Source organism: Haliaeetus leucocephalus, unplaced genomic scaffold (genome assembly GCF_000737465.1).
Source record: "Haliaeetus leucocephalus isolate CR32 unplaced genomic scaffold, Haliaeetus_leucocephalus-4.0 Scaffold555, whole genome shotgun sequence".
NCBI classification, from domain to species: domain Eukaryota; kingdom Metazoa; phylum Chordata; class Aves; order Accipitriformes; family Accipitridae; genus Haliaeetus; species Haliaeetus leucocephalus.
Window position 1 is genome coordinate 18312754 of NW_010972991.1, and position 20518 is coordinate 18333271.

The 20518-nt window shown below is 37.3% G+C and overlaps 1 protein-coding gene across 8 annotated transcripts in view; it reads right to left on the reverse strand.

Moving 5' to 3' along the window:
- Positions 1-20518, reverse strand: part of VPS13B (vacuolar protein sorting 13 homolog B (yeast)) — a 484692-nt gene that overhangs the window by 257801 nt on the left and 206373 nt on the right. For all 8 annotated transcript variants that reach the window (XM_010577053.1, XM_010577052.1, XM_010577051.1 and 5 more), the window contains one exon: positions 9716-9825. In XM_010577053.1, coding sequence (XP_010575355.1) covers positions 9716-9825 — 110 coding nt within the window. The remainder of the gene's footprint in view (positions 1-9715; positions 9826-20518) is intronic.

Genomic DNA, 20518 nt, shown 5'->3' on the forward strand with positions numbered 1-20518 from the left:
ACCAATTCTGTAATTTACCTACTCAGCTGTACTGGTTTTGGCTGCAATAGAGTCCATTTTCTTCACAGTACCTAGTATGGGGCTATGTTTTGGATTTGTGATGAAAACAGTGTTGATAATGCAGGGATGTTTTAGTTATTGCTGAGCAGTGCTTGCACAGAGCCAAGGCCTTTTCTGCTTCTCACCCCACCCCACCAGCGAGTAAGCTGGGGTTGCACAAGAATTTGGGAGGGGACACAGCTGGGACAGCTGACCCCAGCTGACCAAAGGGATATCCCCATTCCATATGACGCCATGCTCAGGAATAACAGCTGGGGGAAAGAGGAAGGGGAAGGTCACTTGGAGTTACGGCATTTGCCTTCCCAAGTAACTGTTATGTGTGATGGAGCCCTGCTTTTCCAGAAATGGCCGAACACCTGCCTGCTAGTGAGAAGGAGCAAATTAATTCCTTATTTTGCTTTGCTTGCGTATGTGGATTTTGCTTTACCTATTAAATTGTCTTTATCTCAACTCATGGGTTTTCTCACTTTTACTCTTCCAATTCTCTCCCCATCCTGCTTAGGGGGAGTGAGCAAGCAGCTGTGTGGTGCTTAGTTGCTCGCTGGGGTTAAACCACGACAGTCCTTTTTGGCACCCAACGTGGGGTTTGAAGCATTCAAGATAATGACAGATTTGACTGGAATGTGCTAGATCGAATTTATAGCTGTTATCGATGTTTAGCTATTAATTGGCAGGCTCCTGTTCTTGCCATGGCGCTTGCTTGCCTTCCTGAAAATTAGAGTCTTGTGCTCAATTAGTAGCTGCTTTTTGCTTTCTCTGCTTGCTGTACTGCTTATCATCTTACTCTGCTGTTCCTGGGAACATTTTGATAACAGCAATGGCCATGTGCGCCAGCTGGCAAGATGGCCAGGACATAGCTGCTGTTTCTGTGCGGTTGTACTGCACAGGCTGGAATTCCAGTGTGAACTGAGTCAATGGGACTGTGACCTGTGGATGAGTCCATGTGGGAGCAGGACACCCCAAAGTGTCTGTGGCCATGGATAAGCCCATGCCGGAGCAGGTATACCTCTGAAGGGAATGTGGCCCAAGGATAAGTCTGTGCTGGAGAAGGTACACCTAGAACCATCTGTGGCTGTGCATGAGCTCATGCTGGGGCGTGTCAAAGCGTGTTGCCATGGATAAGCCCACAACAGAGCAGATACACCCTTGGAGGGACCGCAGCCATGGGTAAGGCCATGTTGGAACAGATTTACTTCTGAAGGGACTGTGGCTGTGCGTAAGGTCACGCTGGAGCAAGTATGTCTCTGAAGGCATTCTGGCCCATGGAGAAGGCCACGCTGGAACAGGCGCACCTCAAAGTGACTGTGGCTGTGGATAAGTCTATGCCGCAGCAGGTATACCCCTGAGGAACTATAGCAGAAACCGCCTGAACCAAGGGAGGACAAGTCTTATAAGAGCAGTGCAAGTGCAGCAGTGACCTGACCTGAGCTGGTTTTGCTGCCCGATAACTCAACGCAAGACACCACCTTTCCTGTCCTGAGTGACCGCTGTAACAGATGGAGCCCAAAGTCATAGACTAAATGAACTCAATGGACTTTTTGTGGACATTTGATGGACATTTTACAGGGGCGGTCCACAGACTAGGGGAATGATATCTGTGTATTGTATCAATGGATGGCAAGGGGGAGGTGGTTAATGGTTTACCAAAAAAACCAAGCCACATCTGAAAAAATCTTCAAAAAATAGTCTAAATAAAATATTAAAAAAATACTTTAAAATTACTAGAAACAAAGTTTCACTGCCACAAGCCACATCTGAAAAAATCTTCAAAAAAATTGTAAAAATAAAATATTAAATTACTGGAAACAAGGCTTCTAAATGTAGCTTTGTTTTACTTTTTAATAGGGAGGCAATGTTAACAAGCAGTAAACAGCATACGTACAAGAAGTCACTCTCTATAGTGGTATCCTTCCCAAATTCTGTTCAAATTAACCCTTCATAAAGCATTAAAGAGCATATCTTTTCAACAGGGCTTTCAGACGAAAGAAACACAAGGGGTTTAAGCATATATTACATATATGCTGAGTTAAAGAACTATTAGAAAGCAGCAAGTAACCAACTGGCGCAAATACTACACTAACACATCTACTGCTGCTACACATGCAGCTCACTTTACAAAAACAATACATACAGACTGAAGTATTTTAAAAAAATGGACACCAATTTTGGCTGACACATACATGAACATTAAAAAAAAAAAACAAACTCAAACTTCTGTGCCAGCTTAAACCCTGCTTAAAATCTAGCATAGGTTCATCAATCACCAAGCAGGGTATGGAAGGTGTCTTTTGAATTTGCTGCTCCAACTTTGTGGATTATTACCAGTTACTGAAAAAAATCGTGGTAACAAAAACATATTTCATAAAAGTCTAACAAATTCAGGGAACCAAAAATGTGATTATTTTTAACACTCAGATAATGTAAAATATGCAATTTTGATGTGGAACATATGGATGGAGTGCAACATATCTGGCTCATACTAATTTTCCTTTGAGCAGTCACACAGACTGTATCTAAATCACAGTAACTACATTTTATCAGCTTTCTTCTTAATGCATTAATTGTTAAAATGTAGAGCTGAAGAGCAAAACATTTACATTCAAAAAATTTACCCATGTCCAACATAATATTCTTTATACTTATTGGTATCTTTAAACCTTTCTTAGTATTTCCATTTCATAGATATAACACACCAAATGTCAGTACAAAAAAATTTACCATTGAATAACTGTCTCCAAAATGCTTTTCACCTGTTCTTCAGGTTTTGAACTAAAGGAGAACAAACCAAAAAGTGTATTTTTTAATTTATTCTTGCCATATTAAGTATTAAAATGTTGAGAATTAATCTATTAACCATTAGAACTGTCACATAATAGGTTAATAACAAGATGGCAGGAGAAATTCTCTCTTTTTTAAGATATACATTAAGCCAGGTTGGATGGGGCTTTAAGCAACCTGGTCTAGTGGAAGGTGTCCCTGCCCATGGCAGGGGGGCTGGAACTAGATGAGCTTTAAGGTCCCTTACAACCCAAACCATTCTATGATTCTAGCAAGTTCTGGTTGTTGTGTTTTTTCTTTTAAACTACCAATTTGGTGTAAGTATCCTAATAGGCACTATGTTCAGAAGGTGCTGAATTAAAATGTTTCTAAGATGTTTCTAGCTTACAAATCAAAACCAGGATTTTGAAAATAAGTTTTGAACTTCAAGTTACAATATTTTGATTTATAAAGTTTATCTCTTGCTCTGCACCAAGACTCTGCTCCAAGTTATTTCAGCTCAGTATTACTGAAGAATAAACTAATATACTGAACAAAATTAAATCCAACAATTGCTGCCACTTTAATATATATTGTGTCTGGGTGTTCTGAGTTTTTTTGGTTTTTAAACCATTAGCTGGTAAAGGTTTCTGGTGTTAATTACTGAACACTGTACACACAGTACAGTGCTCCAAACAGGAAAGGTGATTTACCAATAATGTCTCTTTCTAGACAAAGCAGCATGTAATACTTGCTACGCTAATTATCTGGAAAGAACATCAGCTGATGATGAGGTGAAAACACCCTCATGATAACAAACAGCTTTTCCTTACCTCTTCCTGTCTCTGTTACCAATCCATGTTTTTCTTTGCATTTTCTGACACTAAACAACTGTATTTTCTTCTATTTATACATTATTCAGAGCTTTTAGATATGAAATCACCATAAAACATTTTCAAAAAATATGTATAAATCATCTAAGTATTACACAAGCTTAACTAACTTCTTGTGTTCCCTTGAGTTTAGAAAAGGAAAGGAGCAGGAGGGCAAAAGAGCTAAAAAAAGAGCCAGCTAAAATATTTCATTGTCTATGGGAATACATATTGATATTAAGTCAGGAAACTCATGAGCTTCTTTTCCTATTGGAAAAGGCTGAGGTACTGAATGCCTTCTTCACCTCAGTCTTTACTAGCAAGACCAGCCTTGAATCCTAGCTCCCAGAGACCAGGGGGAAAAGACGGAACAAGGAAGACATATTCTCAGTGGAACAGGTCAGGGAATACTCAAGCAAACTAGACATACGTAAGTCCATGGGCCCTCATGGGATGCACCCACAAGTGCTGAGAAAGCTGGCAGATGTCATCACAAGGTCACTTTCAATGTTCTTTGAACAATCATGGCAATTGGGAGAGGTGCTCGAGGACTGGAAAAAAGCAACTGTCACTTCTATCTTCAAGAAGGGCAAGAAGGAAGACCCAGGGAACTACATGCCAGTCAGCCTCACCTCAATCCTTGGGAAGGTGATAGAACAACTAATCCTGGAAACCACTTCCAAGCATATGAAGGACAAGAAGGTGACTGAAAGTAATCAGCATAGTTTCACCAAGTGGAAGTCATTCTTGACCAATTTGATACCATTTTGGTGACTGGCTTGGTAGATGAAGGGAGAGCAGTGGATATTGTCTACCTTGACTTCAGTAAGGCCTTTGACACTGTCTCCCATAAGATCTTCATGGAGAAGCTCATGAAGTATGGGCTGGATGAGTAGACAAGTGAAGTGGACTGAAAACTGGCTGAATGGTTGGGCCTAGAGGGTAGCGATCAGTGGCACAAAGTCTAGTTGGACTCCAGTAAGTAGCAATGTACCCCAGGGTCAATAATGGGTCCAAACCTCTTCAATATCTTCATTAACGGGAGGAGTGGGCCAAAGGGTTGTACTGCCATCCAGAGGGACCGTGACAAGCTGGAGAAATGGGCTGAGAGGAACATCATGAAGTTCAACAAGGAGAAGTGCAAAGTTCTGCACCTGGGGAGGAACAACTCATGCGCCAGTATATGCTGGGGGCTGCCCAGCTGGAAAGCAGCTTTGCAGAAAAGGTCCTGGTGGACACCAGGTTGAACAAGAGCCAGCAAAGTGCCCTTGCTGCAAAAAAGGTGAATGGTATCCTGGGCTGCACTAAAGTATTGCCAGCAAGTCAAGGGAGGTGATCCTTCCCCTCTACTCAGTGCTGGATCTAGTTCTGGACTCCCCAATACAAGACACACATGGAGATACTGGAGAGAGTACAGCAAAGGGCCACAAAGATGATTAAGGCACGAGAGCATCTTCCGTATGAGAAAAGGCTGAGAGAGCTGGGATTGTTCAGCATGAAGAAGAGAAGGCTCATGGGGGGACCTCATCAATGAATAAAAATACCTGAAGGGAGGGTGCAAAGAAGATGGAGCCAGGCTCTTCTTAGCGGTGCCCAGCGACAGGACCAGAGGCAATGGGCACATTACATTCAGAGGGAACCTCCTGTGTTTCAGGCAAAGAAACACGTTTTTACTGTGACTGGAACAGGCTCTTTATTGAGCAAGGCCTCATACAACTTACTGTAATAATTAATAGGATTTTGCAGACATTACACATAAGAAAACTAAAGAGTTTGCCTTGAGTTCAGTTCAAAGAGAGATGTTAATTCAATTCCTGACTAATATAAACATAAGCAGCATTGGTTTTGCCATATCACCTTTTAAAGAAACAATGCTGCACTTATACCATACAGTATACAAACAGACAGCAGAACTTCTTACTACAAACTGTTTCAATAGTTTCTTCTATTATTACTGGGCAAATTTATAAATTATAAGCTCGCAACAAACGTATTTAAATGAGCATGCATCAAAAGCATGCAACAAAAGCTCTGTGCTTGTGTTTTGTATATATAGACTTGTTATTTCATTTCTGCCAAACAAAATCTTACAAGAAGCATTACTACTCATGATTAAAATCCAGTTATGCCCCTCAGAATGGCATTATACTGACCTATGTCCAGTATCACCAATTAGATAAGAGGCGATAATGGACAAGACTACAGATACAGAAGAGGCTTATTTTACACAACGCTTTCACTTCAGCAAAGAAATTTAAGAACTACACCACCTATTTCGAGTAGCCATGAGAGAAATTCAAAAGCAATATGCAGATTTGTTCAAGCACTGAGAGAGCGCCTCATGGATTTTTAGACTGCAATGTTCTCATTGTTTCTGTGCTTCAAAGGGGACAATGGAAAACTTATACATGCACGTTGAAATTCAGAATGGATAAACAAGTTACATTTACATCCATTTACCCTAGAGCACTGACCATATAGCCACAACAGAAACCACAGGTCATTATTCAAATACATAACAGCAGCCACATTTTGGCATGCACTGTCACTTTGTAACAAAAAGGTAATACACTACAATGCCATTCACTAAAAGCATCTGGCACCAAATACTTCATTGTATTAAAAAAAAAATTATGCAGAAGCCTTAAAGACTAGTTCTATTTCTAAATTTTCCTTTTTTTTTAGTTTAAAATAAACGTGAGGAAGAATGATGTATGTAACTTGCACACTGTACAGAAACATAATGTACAACCCTTCTACATAGGTTAAGTGAATTTCTAAATTCTAACATTTTCTTCAGATAAACATTAAGTCCAGTCCCCTTCTCCTGAAAACAATCGTCATATGCATTCTTCCTAAAGACATAAAATTCCATATAGGAACAAGTTAGAAAATTTCCTTCTAATAGGAGCAGCAAAAAACTTTACTGTAGTCTTAATACTCAAGATTTTAAAATCTTTTATTTCTAGCCTAAATATATGAAGAACCTGTTTATATTCACTGATTATTGTGCTAAACTTAACTTTCCATTTAAATAGCTTCTCTCTCCTTTTGGTGTTTACCTTTAGTCAAACTTTTTAAATCCTCATTTATCATTCATCACATTTTTCAGACACTATGTGGCGTAGTGTACTAGATACTACATAAACACGGTTAAAGAGTTTAACAACTTAATTGTACAAAATAGACATACCCGGTAAAGCAGTGGAGAAAGTGTAAAGAAGTAACATCTGTACAAACCAAGTAACATAATGGCCTCAGCTACCACACTAGTTCTACAATTATTAGCTGCTGGGAAGCAAGGTGCAAACAGAGGTAGGTTTAGCAATAGTCTAACAGTAATAAATGAAAAGGGGTAGTCCTCACTGGGTTGCATGTACTCCCATACCCCAACAGAGCATTCCTTCATTGTTCTGTTCCAGTTAAAATCTCAGTAAGGTCAAAGAGAATTACATTTCTTGGGGCTTCATCACATTAATCTTAAAGACGACACAGCATGGCTTTATGGAAAAATCATTGGAAAATTTATGTGTTTTGTAAAAACACATTTACTTTTATGCTTATTTCTGTCCTATCCCATTTCAGCTTACAAAGTTAAGTATGTTCTGATATTTCTAACTTTTCATGCTTTCAGACAAAACCACACCAACACAGTTACATTACACATAGTATTTCGGTAAAAATATAAAATATATGTACTACCAAATAGTCATTATAAACTTAAGAATCCCAGAGTAATAATTAAAAGGCAAACAAATCTGAATAAGTTCAGTATGTAAAGGCATACTTGTCTCTGTGGGGAGCCAGACAATCCTAGCCCTATCCTGTATGCAATCAGAAGTTTACATGGCTATACTTGTGGTCCCAATTAATAATCTGATTTAACTTATTGAACTCATAATGTTATTACTTGATAGAATGTGTATACAGAACCAAACGTACTGAAAGATTTTGTGACTCTGTTTTCAGATAAAACTCACAATTCTGACTTACTCAAAATGACGGAGCAAGAAATTGTATTAGGTAGACATTAAAATTTAAAATATCTTAACATTTAAGATCTCTGAATCACAAAGGAACTTCTAAAGTGATGTATTTTCTTTTATTCTGTTGCAATTGTATAAGACTGATGGCTAGAATAGAGGAAGAAAAGAGCTTTATCAATCAATATAATTTTGACCATAACACTTGCTTGAAAGCATCATGTCTTACAGTTGTTTCATTAAATGTTCAAAAATTATGAAGGTTGTACAGAGCATTTTTGGTTTGTTATACAAATTAAGACTATGGTAACAAGCTAAACCCTTTCTAATAAGTAATATACAAGGCCATAACTTTGACTGGAATCCTTATCTTAGGATAATTACAGTATTACATAAAGAAAAAAAGTCTTTGGTTAAGAATAGTTTAATACAGGTATAGTTTTCTTTTCAAATAAAGTTTCTTCACAACTACTACAGACATTGTAATTTTTATTATTATGTGCAGTCTATTACCACAGTTATGTTAATGGTGAAACTAGAAGGATCTCAACAGTTTGGTATATAAATTCACATTTAAAATAATTTCAAATGACTAAGCAACTCTAAATGCTAATAACATTAGAAACGTGATACAGTAATTTTTATCAGAAATAGATCACAAAAAAATTTAGAAGGCTGTATAACGTAATGCTACAAATTACAAAATAACTACTTAATCAAAATTTGGTTAAAAATTTTGCCCACTGGTGATCAAAACCATAGACAAATAAGTTTCCTAATGTAGTCACTAAACCTTTCTAGTTACTCAGTATACAAGGGCAATCAAAAGAGAAAACACTGAGTAACAGCTGATGATATACATTAAGGTTAAAGAAGAGTTTTATATAAACAGTTGAAATAACCAGGCTCAATTACATTTTGGAAAGATACATAACAGTATGGCAAAAGTAAATAAACGGTCTGTTTTAAAAAAGAGGTATACCAGGAAATGTTGTGCTGCTCCAGTTACAATGCAGGAATGAAGAATAACTCAACACATTTAAAAACAGTGTAAAGTTATTAAAGCGATAAAGCAAAAATTCACACACTGAAGTTTTTCAGATGCTGCTGGTGCAGAATGGGCTTAACGGGACTCAAATTAATGTTTGACAATCACTATCTAACAAGGTCATTTACACACAAGAAACAGATCACATTATCATCCTCCCACTTCAAGGGCTCAGTATGAAACTTCCTTGATGTGCATAGTGTTCTATAATTATGAGACAATATCAACAGATTTTTATATTTGCCACTTAATAATTGACCACTTATAACTGAGACAGAACATCAGGCTACACAGACCACTAGTTTGATCAATTATGACAAATTTAAGCTTTAGAACATTCTACTAGTCTGTCAAACAACAGTAAAAAATAAGTTTAAAATCAGACAAAACCTGTGTTCTGTCCAGGTCAGGAGTATGGGGCCTGAAAATTAAGGTCAAGAATACATCAAAGAAAACACTGTGCTACAAAGACCAACAGCCTTAACTTCTTATATCTTTTTCTGAGCACTTCATGTGCAACTATGTGTTTTGACATTACATACAGAATCTGTTACAGCTTTCACTTATATCAAGTTATGAACTGTATGGTTCACCTCCTATTAAAACAGGTTTTATTAAGAGCAGTGATTTTACAACAAGTTATGCAATTACTTGATAGACCATCCCAAATGGTTAAAACATGATTTACTATTCAGACTCAGGAGGCGTATGAGGTCTCAGTAGTTAAAACTAGTTGCAAAATACTGATCCTGAACAGTGATTGTCAAAACCACATTCTCTCTATTCTTTTAATTAAACACTATAAATGAAAAAGTTATGAAATTAAAATTTTAATGTGCAAAAGTTAACATTTTAAATAATTCAAAGTAAGATCAACAGTATGTACAAAGAACAGGGTGACAGAAAATAAATATATGGAACAAGAATGCACTACTGGCATATATGGAAGAGAAAGTTTCCCCTCTCCCGACTCCTTTCCCTCCAAAAACACATACCTGCTGAATGTGTCTACTAGCTCGTTTCTGAGGTTGGTAGGTAAGCCAAGTATACAGGACTGGATCAACATTAATTGCTAATCCTTGTACACTGGACAAGAGTACTGCACCTATACACCATAGAAAAGAAAAGAAAATGTAAACTATCTGCTAAAGAATCTCCATATACATATTCATTTTTCTTGCACACAAATCATCTTTGATGCAGACTTTTGATTGCATTGGACTTACATATTTAAATTCCAATCAAGAGTAATAATTAAAACATAACCTTCAGTAACTTCTTGAAAGTGAGAAACTTGCCAGCACTGCCAGTGTTATGGACACACACACAAAAAAATGCAGAGAACTGCATTTTGATTTTGCTTATTATAATTTTTTGCCAAGAAAAATGTTTGTTTTCATGAAGTTGTGTGTGTAACTGAATACACACAACACCTTTCCTCAGATTCTCAGCCAACAATAACATTATGCAAGAAATGAGTCAACAAGACCCTTGACAGAAAGAGAAGAATATAATGCATGACTCCCCGCAACCTCAATAAAGAAAAAACTTGGTCTAGGACAGTGGGTTCTTTTAATAGACAGGTCTACTTTAGGTTAGTGTTCTGCCCAAAGCTGCTCAGGACAAACATTTTTCATGTAAATGTAGTCATGAATATTCTTTAGTGGACTAGTTAGGTAAAATAAGGCAAATTTTTGAACTCTGCTAACGCTGACAGTCTCAGTACTGTGAGCTCTGTTTAGAATTTTATCCTAATTTACAATATACCTTATTTTCTTTAAATCTAAGTCCTAGAATTACAAGATAGCACTACTATATCTTCATTTCTTAAAAGTAAACTTCTAGTTTTCTTATGCTCGTGAAGAAAAACTTACATGGGAATATCAAGGCTCAAAACAGGAGAAAAACTATTCTCAGTATCCAGAAATGTTAGCATATACTTCAAGCGAAGCACACTAAAACCCAATTTAGGAAGCACTATTTCCATTAAAACTGCATTAAAAATCTGATGATGTATCAGTGAGGTTTTTGCTTTAACAGTACAGATGAAGTATCTATTGCAGCAGAACTTAATGACAGAGCTGTAAAATTCAGAAGCAAATGGATAATGTAATACAAAGGTGTCAATCATATTGAAAAAGTGTGGCAAGAAGCAATAAGCAGTTATCTTTTCACATAAGTTTTGCAATTTTACAACAAATAAATAAATGAAATAATGAAATAAATAATGTAATAAATTAAAAAAAGAAATCCTTGTTACTGGAAGGTCCCAGCACCAAGTTCTAGAGAATTACAGTAGTTCTGTAATTCAAAGAATCATAGTTCCTAAAGCAATACATATTACATTTACTCCATAGTATACAATATAATTATGCAGCAATCTGAATTTAATAATAAATTCAAATAAATTCAGAAAGCTTGTCACACAATTCAATATACTTTCCAAAAACCAGCAAAAACATATGCCTCAAAACACATAATACATCACCAAAATTGTAAAGGGGGGGGGGGGGAAAAATTTTGGGTTTTTTTTATATAAAAAAATTTTGAAACCAGCTGAATTCCAAATGGCAGAAGACCCACCAACCTGGGGCGATACAAGCAAAACCTGATGAGTACAATGGCAAAATGGGAAAATGGCAGTCAAGAAATATACAAAGATAAATCATCTGCCTAGCACAGGCTTGGAGTTGGAACACAAACTGTGAGGAACTCCTATACACAGACTAGTCTATGTGATCTGATGGTTTTAAACATCAGTAATAAACGTTAGAAATAAATCCACAATTTAAGGCAAAGCCAATGTCAAACATAAAGTAAAGGGGTAACATGCAAGTAAGAAGAGCAGTGAATATGCCTTGCAGCAGGATATGGAGAAGACTAGAAAAAGGAAGCAGAAGGTAACAGAGGATTGATAAAGTATATGCTACAACCATTAGCTTTTATAAGGTACTTGGATGCCAAAATAAGAGAATCCTGCATCTTTAAGAGATACCGCCTGCTGTCAGCAATACTTAATGAAAGGTTTAACGTATATGTGATATGACAAGTGGGAGTCAGAGACCTCCCAAAGAGTGAGGAATAAAGTCAGCCTACAGGCAAAGTCAACAAAAAAATCCCACATTTATAACAGGCTCCTGAAAAGGAAAAAAAAAAAAAAAAAGTGTTACCGTAGCACATGATGCTAGTAACTCAATTTAGTTTCTTGTTTACTGCGAAAAGTTGGCTAAACCTAAGAAGTTCAATACAATTCCGTCATGCTTTGAACTTAAACTATCTTCTCACTTCAATGAAGTCACACTAGCACAATCCCCTAAAACTCTAAAGTACTGTAGAACAGAGAGCAAAATAGGTTTTTTTCCAGTTGTCTTTTGTCATTGATAGCTTGTGTATGGGAGAAAAAAGAATGAAAAAAACAGTACAAGTAGTCAGATAAGCATTACAGATAAGCTAACATTATGTGCCTTTCAACTTGACTGTCAGGTAACTTTGGTTTCCTACCAAGCCACTTCTGTCACATTGAATTACTGAAATTTACTGCTGTGTTTGTTACTCAGCCACTATATTCAAAGAGAAGTTTAATGACCTATGTAAAGTTGTTTTCTGTGTAACAGCTTTCTTCAAAATAAATAACTATGTAGTCAAAGAAAACTTTCTCAGATTTGCCTCCCCCCCGCAAGCTCTTAAGCCTGTGTTTTCCTGCCAAGAAGTAAGAATCCCCTCCAGTTTTCAAGTAAGATCTCACTGATGTGAGGACCAAGCTGTAAGTTGGCAGTGACTCCTTACACGTCTAAGAAAAAAATTAATTGCTATTTTGTCTCTGTCAAAATGTGATGCTCGAGTTTCCTGGATTTCATTAAGATTGTGGTGAACTTTCCTTTCTCCTCTCCCCTTTTCTCCTTTTAATTAAATTTACATTTCAGAAAAAACAGGCCTTAGTCCCATACCATACTAGGTTTCCTTTCCAGATCCCAGTTCTTGCCAGAGTTATCTATTACATCTATCTAGTAAATGGTTTGAAAAGTAAGAATCAAACCCAACACCACGTAATCTTTGAACGTTTGAGAATTTCCTCAAAGTCATGGTGTCATTTGCCAGGCACAGTCTGGGCAAATAATTTCTTTCCTTCCCAACTTCTGGCTCTCTCCTGAAGGAACAAACCAAGGGGAGGCTGCAGGCGGGCAGCCTTGGAGGACGAAGAGGAGGGAGCAGAGCACAGCTGCACTTGGCCCTCTCATCCTGCCGACGAGCTTCTTGACAAGCTTCCTTGGACGATGACAGCTGCAGCAATAGCACTCATCTTCCCAAGGGACCGGGGGTACCCAGAGGGTAACCGGGGGCCTCCTGCGCTTGGGTTGGCTCTGCCCCCACCTCCTCCCACCCTGAGTGCTGAGCAAAGGCTTCTGGAGGAGCAGGGAGGAGAGGGGTCGCTAGCCTGGGGCTCTAGCCCTACCCTCTCCTTCAAAAGGGAAATTCAAGCACATAGTAAGTGGGACAAGAAGGGCACACGGTACACTTCTGGTGAGGCAGAAGAGAACACCTGGGGAATGCAGCTGCAGAGAAAAGAGGCCAGAGGTAAAGGCAGGGCAGGTGAAACGGGGCAGCGTCGAGCAGCAGAGGGGTGGTGCTGAGGGATGCTCAGCGGTGATGAAAGGATGGGAAAGGGCTTCAAGAAAAGGCTGAAGGCAGCAGGATGGTGAAAGAGGGATGCAGAGGTGAACAACGCTTTGGGAAGGAGAAGGGAGGTGGCAACACTTGGCGAAAACAGCTGTCTTTTTGGAGATGTAAGAACCTCGTGAAAGAGTAAACTGCATTACTGAGTCATTCCCAACATTTTGGTGAAAAAAATCTACTAGGAAGAGTAGACAATTATATTTCAGTCATAAATTTACTTATTGAAACTCAATATTTAACACATACTATGATGCACTAGACATTGAGAAGCAGCCTTGCTATTTATGTGCAGTAAAATATATTTTATCTCTGCAACAATAAAGGATCACCCTGGCAGAACTCTTTCTAAATTCTGCTCTGTGTGTATGCAGTATCGAAACACATCTGTATTGCTATTTCCAGTAAAAACTTTCAGTAACACATTTTAGATATTCCCCTATAAAATGAACTGAAAAAACTCTACAGAATACGGAAGGTTAAGTTATAGTTAATGTACGCTTTCTTTTGGGGAACAATCACAAATACAAACAATGGGAATGATCTACAATAAAACCTGATTCTGACAAGTTTTGTTTATTTTTAGTAACTCAGTAACTAAAGAAAACATTACACCATCTTGCTATATAAACTGCACCACGAATTATTTTAGCAGTGAGCTCATGACCCCTAGGTATCTCAGGATACGTGAATGATAAGCAGGTGCTGACACAGGTTGAGTTAGCATCATTAATCTAGTATCCAATTATTTTAAAGGATAAGAGAAAGAAGAAATAATCTTTTTACTTATCATCTTACTGTTTTGAACGGCATTTCCACTAAGGCATACTATAAAAATGAAGATCTGCATATTACACCCAAATGAAGAATTCTTTTTTATAAAAGTATATAGGTAATTAGTCCTTTCTGCTAGTTGACTCAGAACAGATGCATTGTAAATCACTAAATGTGGAAATATCTAACTCTGTTTAATTTTAGCCTGGGAGTCAAGTAAGGGAAGAAGAGTGCTCTTCACTACTCTGCTTACTGCCAAAATGGCTTGCTTACCCACATTCCAAACAGGCTTTACCAATTAGCTATCCTATGGCATCACAGCCATTTTCAGTCATATCCCAAGCTGAAGAAGGAGTTAGAGATTACAGTTACACAGCATAAAACTTAAACATGCAACCTTTTTGTCCACTTTGGAATATCAACAACAAGCCAATATGATTGACTTGCAAAATAATCAGCTTATCTAAGAGATGGAGTCCTGCATTTCATCCTGAATTGCCTAGTCAGACAAGGGAAACAGATATTTCAAGCTACATCAAAGTTTATGTGATTGTGAAAAATTATTTTTACATTTTACCAGCTACAATAAGTTAATAAATTTTGTCTAACTACTGAAATATATGCCTGCATGTCTCCCTATTCAAGGTTGACTTGAATGATTACAGATGGCCTTTTATGTAAACATTATCCTAATTTTATCTCAGACACAAATCTCCAAATCTACTGTACTTTCATAGTGTTTCATGTTCACTAAGTGCTTAAAATAACTAAGATCAATTAGTTTAGTTGCTTAGACCAATACTAGAATATTTCATTAAAACAGTAGTGGAGTAACATTTTCCCACGAACTAAGGTGCTTTGGTCTGCAGTATCAAACACAGTTCCTTCATACAACAATTATTCTTTGCTCAAGCATACAAACACCACAATATTTTAACACTATTCATTTAAAAAAAAAACCAAAAAACAACAAAACAACTTTTGATCCTTAGAAACATTCAGTAAGAATGTACTTCTACTTCTGTCATGACCTTGTAACTCTCCTACTGAGGTTTATAGCAGAAAAGCATTAAGTGCTGAAACAAGAGAGGTCAGCTTCATTATTTTTATTTCAAAAATAGAGAAAGTGAGGCAGAGACTTGAAGTTATTAAATCACACAGCAGGACAGCAGGACCCGGGGACAGAATTCATAGATGTTATGTGCCACGGCTAAGTACGTACTGCAACTAGTAGCAAAAATAAATATAGGGGTGTGACTTGCGTTAATCATAACTCTAAATCACATGGGCCTAATTTCAGTTGAATGTTCTGATAAGCCATCGTTAGGGTTAAAGAAAAGAAACATCCTATCTCCATCAATACACATACCCAAATATTCACAAATGCGGAATTATTGAATTATAACATAGAATTATAGTCAAAGATGCAACATAATGAGGCAAACCACAAAACTGCTGAATACATACCACCACAATCACGTGTATGACGAATATTACTTGGATCCCTAACTAATGCCATAAACTACATTAACTTGATCATACCTGACCAGGTTTTCAAAATGCTAACAAAGGTTTGAGAATTTTAGTTGGTTTAGCTCTGCAACAAAAGAACTCAAATACATGTTGTAATGTCAGGGCTGATCCTTTTCATTTTCCGTATGGAACTAATACATCTCGCAGTTACTCTTACAGATCAAGAGGAGACTGTACATTCCATTAAAGTAAAAAGTTGTTTGGTGCTCTGAAGAAACTATGAGGCAATTTTCCTCATTTTTTGTTTGCTCTGCTTGGTTGAGACCCACTCGATCCTATTTTAAAGGCCGTGGTTGCTGTTTTTCAAATTACAAGGACTTTTAGTTTCACTTGTAAAATGCAGTAATTCCACGGAATGGATTTCTCTTGAACTACTGAAAAAAAGACATCTTCCAAGCAGACTAAAAAAAAAAAATGTTTACATGGATATTTTTTGTTAAATAAGAATTTTGCTAATTCCTATATGTAGTAGACTGAGATTAGAAATGAGAGGAATAGGACAGCAAATCCCTTCTTTCATTTGATCTCAGGAGTCTAGTACTAATTTTGAATCATATTCTATCTGCAACAAAAATGTGAACAAATTTAATTATAAAATAAGGAATACTATGGTTCAAACCTAGTGTTCTCCTAAGTAATCAACATGCATAAGGACAAAGCAGTTTAGTTATGTAGTCTACTGGAATTCCCTATGTAAATTCCACAAGGTGTTTCATGAAAGGCTTTTAAAGAAACTATGCTACCTGTAAGGGATAAGAGAAGAAAGTAAATAGATAAATAATTTGAGATTGGATAAAGTAGTTAGGAGAAAAGAAACAGTGATAGGAAAACACGGTGATTTTCATTATGGAAGAAGGCAGAGCCCTGCAGGGACCTGCACTGTCCTAGACATTCCAGGAGATTAATGTGGTGACCCACTCTGCTGAGCTATCCAGAGTAACCAGGATCAGGGCTGACTGAAGAACTCCCAAAGTATCCCACCTGATTTGATACAGATACATGTATTTTTCCTAGTGGTATCACTGCCTCATATCTTAACTTTACATGTAAAATGATAACCGAGCTGACTGCTTTGACTCAGAAAACAAGATTTCTCTTTATTTTAGAAAAGCGTTAGCTCAGTGTTCAGTAGGAAGGAACAGGCAATAAAACAGAAAATATCATCTATACCATTGCATAAATCTATTGTGTACACAGATACTGAGAACACTACATGCAGCTCTGGTCAGTCAAAAGGGTCAGTTTTAAGCATTCAAACCTAGAAAGCTCTGTTTCACAATACCATTCATTCAGTATTTATGCTCCCTGATTCACTCCATGCTCCATGCAAAAAGCATTATACATTCTCCAAATCCCAGAGTAGAGAGCGCAGAAATAAAAATCTATACACATGTGTATCTTGAATTTCGCTTACTGGTTAAGTAATTTTCTTTTCTTCATTTTTAAATGATTGCCTATTTACTATAGTCAACTCCAAATCAAATGGGTTTTGAACAACTCCGGGTCCAAACCACCTGGATGTGGACCCCAGAGCCTTAGACGAACTGCAACGGCAGAACCTCTTTTCCAAATGCAATATTATTTGTAGATTTTTATGACTGCATTGTTCTTGGTAAGTATGTATAAAATGTGTAAGTACCACCACTAGCTGCACTTTACATACTCTTTACACAGATGTTAACTGATGAAGATAACGTAGTCTGCAGGTATGCAACACATGAGTTCTAATCACTGTAGACAATCCTGCAGCACAGTTTGATTAAAAACCCCTCCAAATTCCATGCAGAAACTTCTGCATAGAAGGCTTCAGCTGAAGGCCAAAGGGCCACGGAAAGGCAAGCCACTGAGAAACACATGTCAATGGACAAAGACCTCTTGCAAGTGAGTGAGGGAAATACTGTTTTCACAGAGTGATTGCTGAGTAAAATCTTGCAGTTGCTTATGGACAAGCTTTGTCCAAAAACTTCTGCCTGCGCACGGTTATTCTCAACTCTCTTTGAGGGAATGCTGGATATCAGGAAGACTGTTTTCTTGGAAAGGAAAAGCCTCAAACTGCCTGTTTCACTAAATGAACTTTTTATTCCTTGCAGAACGACAGGACTGCAAGAACAGTGATAAACAACTCTGCACCAGCCAGAAAGCAGACTGAAACTGAAACTAAAGCATCCAGATGGACAAATGACTAATCTTCAAGATCTAAAAGACAGCCTGAATACTCCAGCTGAAAGCTTGCATAACAGCAGGTTGAGGACCATAGTTGACTTGAATAAGCAATCTATCATGTGTCTATCTTGCTGTGAATGAGGGTGTTTTCAATAAGGGATAGACAAGGCTGAAAAGCTGTATGACGTATTGTGAGATGGTTTAGCGCAAGGCTGATCAGCCTGCAAACTTCCAGGGTTCTAGGTGAATAGCTCATAAGGAGCAAGAAAACACTGGAGAAACTGAGAGCAGAAGACTCAAAGCTATCCTAAACAGGCTGGGTTTGAAAAGATTAGTCAAAAGACTAGTCATATAGAACCATTCCTAGACTTGTGGAGCACCTGTAAGGTCGGAGATATGGCAGGAGGACATCAGAAAAGAAGCGCAGATTTACCTTTGCCTTTAAAGGTCAGACTTCCTCTTAACTCATAAGGCAGATGTCTATACTGGGTAATTCTCAGCCCAGAAAAACAGTCAGGAAGATGATGTTAGGTTTACCAATATCTCATACAGTTTTAAAAAGCAGAGAATAGCTGAGATCTGCTCCAAGGCTCTGAAATCATGGGCAACAGATCTTTGCTGGAATACTTGATTTCACCCATGTCCCAGCAGGGAAGAGAGGACCACATGCCATTATCTCTCTCAATGTTGAGAATACTATCAGTCATGATCCAAATGTATTACCCTTAACTAAGCGATCAGAATACCTAATAAGCTCTCTCAACTTTTCTACTATGAAAAACAGCAGAGTGAAGCTTTATGCATAGAACATGATTTCTATGATCCGCAGGCAGTTAACCATGCATCGCAATATATGTAAGCACACTGATATCAGGATTGCATCCTCCCTTTCTCTATGATTGGATTGGTGGAGTGCTACCACACCCTTTCTTCTATTGTGACACAACATTATAGGAAGATTGTGAACTAATGATATAGTTAAAACAAGCAATGCCTCAATATATCTCCTTCTAAGTGATTTTCAGTACAACCTCCAGTTTGTTACTTTTATAATATGGGTTTTAAACTAAAACCAGCAAATGCTCTGGAAACTGCCAAGAAGTTTCTTAATACAGTTCAGCTTCTGTATTTATAAACACCTCACTATCATCTGCCAAAACTCTATTTTGCAATTTCTTACAGCAGTATTCTTCTGGGAATTGCAACAGGATTCTTCCCCTATGGCAACAGGGCACCAAAGGAGCTATTTTCATTCCTTCTTCAGCAGTTGAACATTTGTAGTGTTGTGACTATGGATACCAACTGGTCTTGCACTTCAAGCTATAAAACAGAAATTTTTTCAGCAGTAGATGCCTCATGTGCCTTCTCTTAAGAGTAATTTGAGTAATATACAGTTGTAGTTTCTGTTTCCTTTTTTCTTAAATATTACAGCTTCTCAGAGGCAACAGGAAACACACAGAAGATTTCACATAATTTCTTAGGTGCTCAATTAAAAGAATATACCCACAGACACAGAGGTTGAGGAATAAGAAAATAATTTCAGAAGGCAAGTAAGATTTACAGTAGAAATTCCACATAAGGTTATGTTTTTCTATAGGAGAATTGTAAGTAGAGGAAGAATGGAAAACTATGTACCTTCTAAATAGAAAAGCCTAATTAATTCATATATTTCTTTATATTGCTTAAGAAGACTTCATACTCTACAACAGTGATTCAAGATTGCAATAAATAGCACATAAATGAGTTGCCAAACAATGAGCCAGAATAAAAATAGCCACAGTATGTTACACTGTTGAAGCTGTGACACGAAGACAGGTAAAGTTACACAGGCAGTTTCATTTTTTAATATGTGCCTCCAACAGAAACTTGATACATAGGGCTCAAGTTGAAAGCAAATGTTTTCTTTAAAAAACAAACAACTTTGAAAAATATTAAATTTGTGCTTAGTTACTTAGTGGGAAAGAAATACAAGTTTTAGATATAAACATAAAATAGGCAAGTTTTCTAATGGACAGTCAATCATCCTTTTTGCAGCTTATGTATGCATAGGCAATAATTTCAAAAGGGGCTTGTATTTGTGAATGACAGTACACACACAAAAAAACCCATTTAACTGAATCTGTACTCAATTTACACAAACAAGAAAAATTATATTTTAGAGGTAAACTTAATAACATATTAACTCCAAATTTGAATTAAATTCCACAAGTCCATTAAAGAGAATCTCATTTTGAGCTTTACAGTACCGTTTTGATAGACTTGGACATGTCATATAAAACCAAAAAAACTTCCTCAACTTATGAAACCTACATGCAAGAAAGGAGGGAGACCAGATAAGCGTCTTCACATATACTGAAACAGTTGTACCAAGACACAAAAAGGCATGGACCAACTGATATCTCAAACGTGGAAATAACTCTATTCACACCTAGAGGAGGGGAGCCAGCTTGAAAGTCTTATAATGTGCTGTAGTTTCAAGAGATTCTAGAAATAAGATTTCAAATTAACTATATTACATATTGCACGACTTTTTCAAGATATACAGTGTACTACTAAATGAAATACCAAGAACAAATGCCCTGTTGATGCGTATTGTGAAATTGCCTAAAATTCTGACTGAATTAATAGATCAGCATACAGAATGCATATAGTACAAC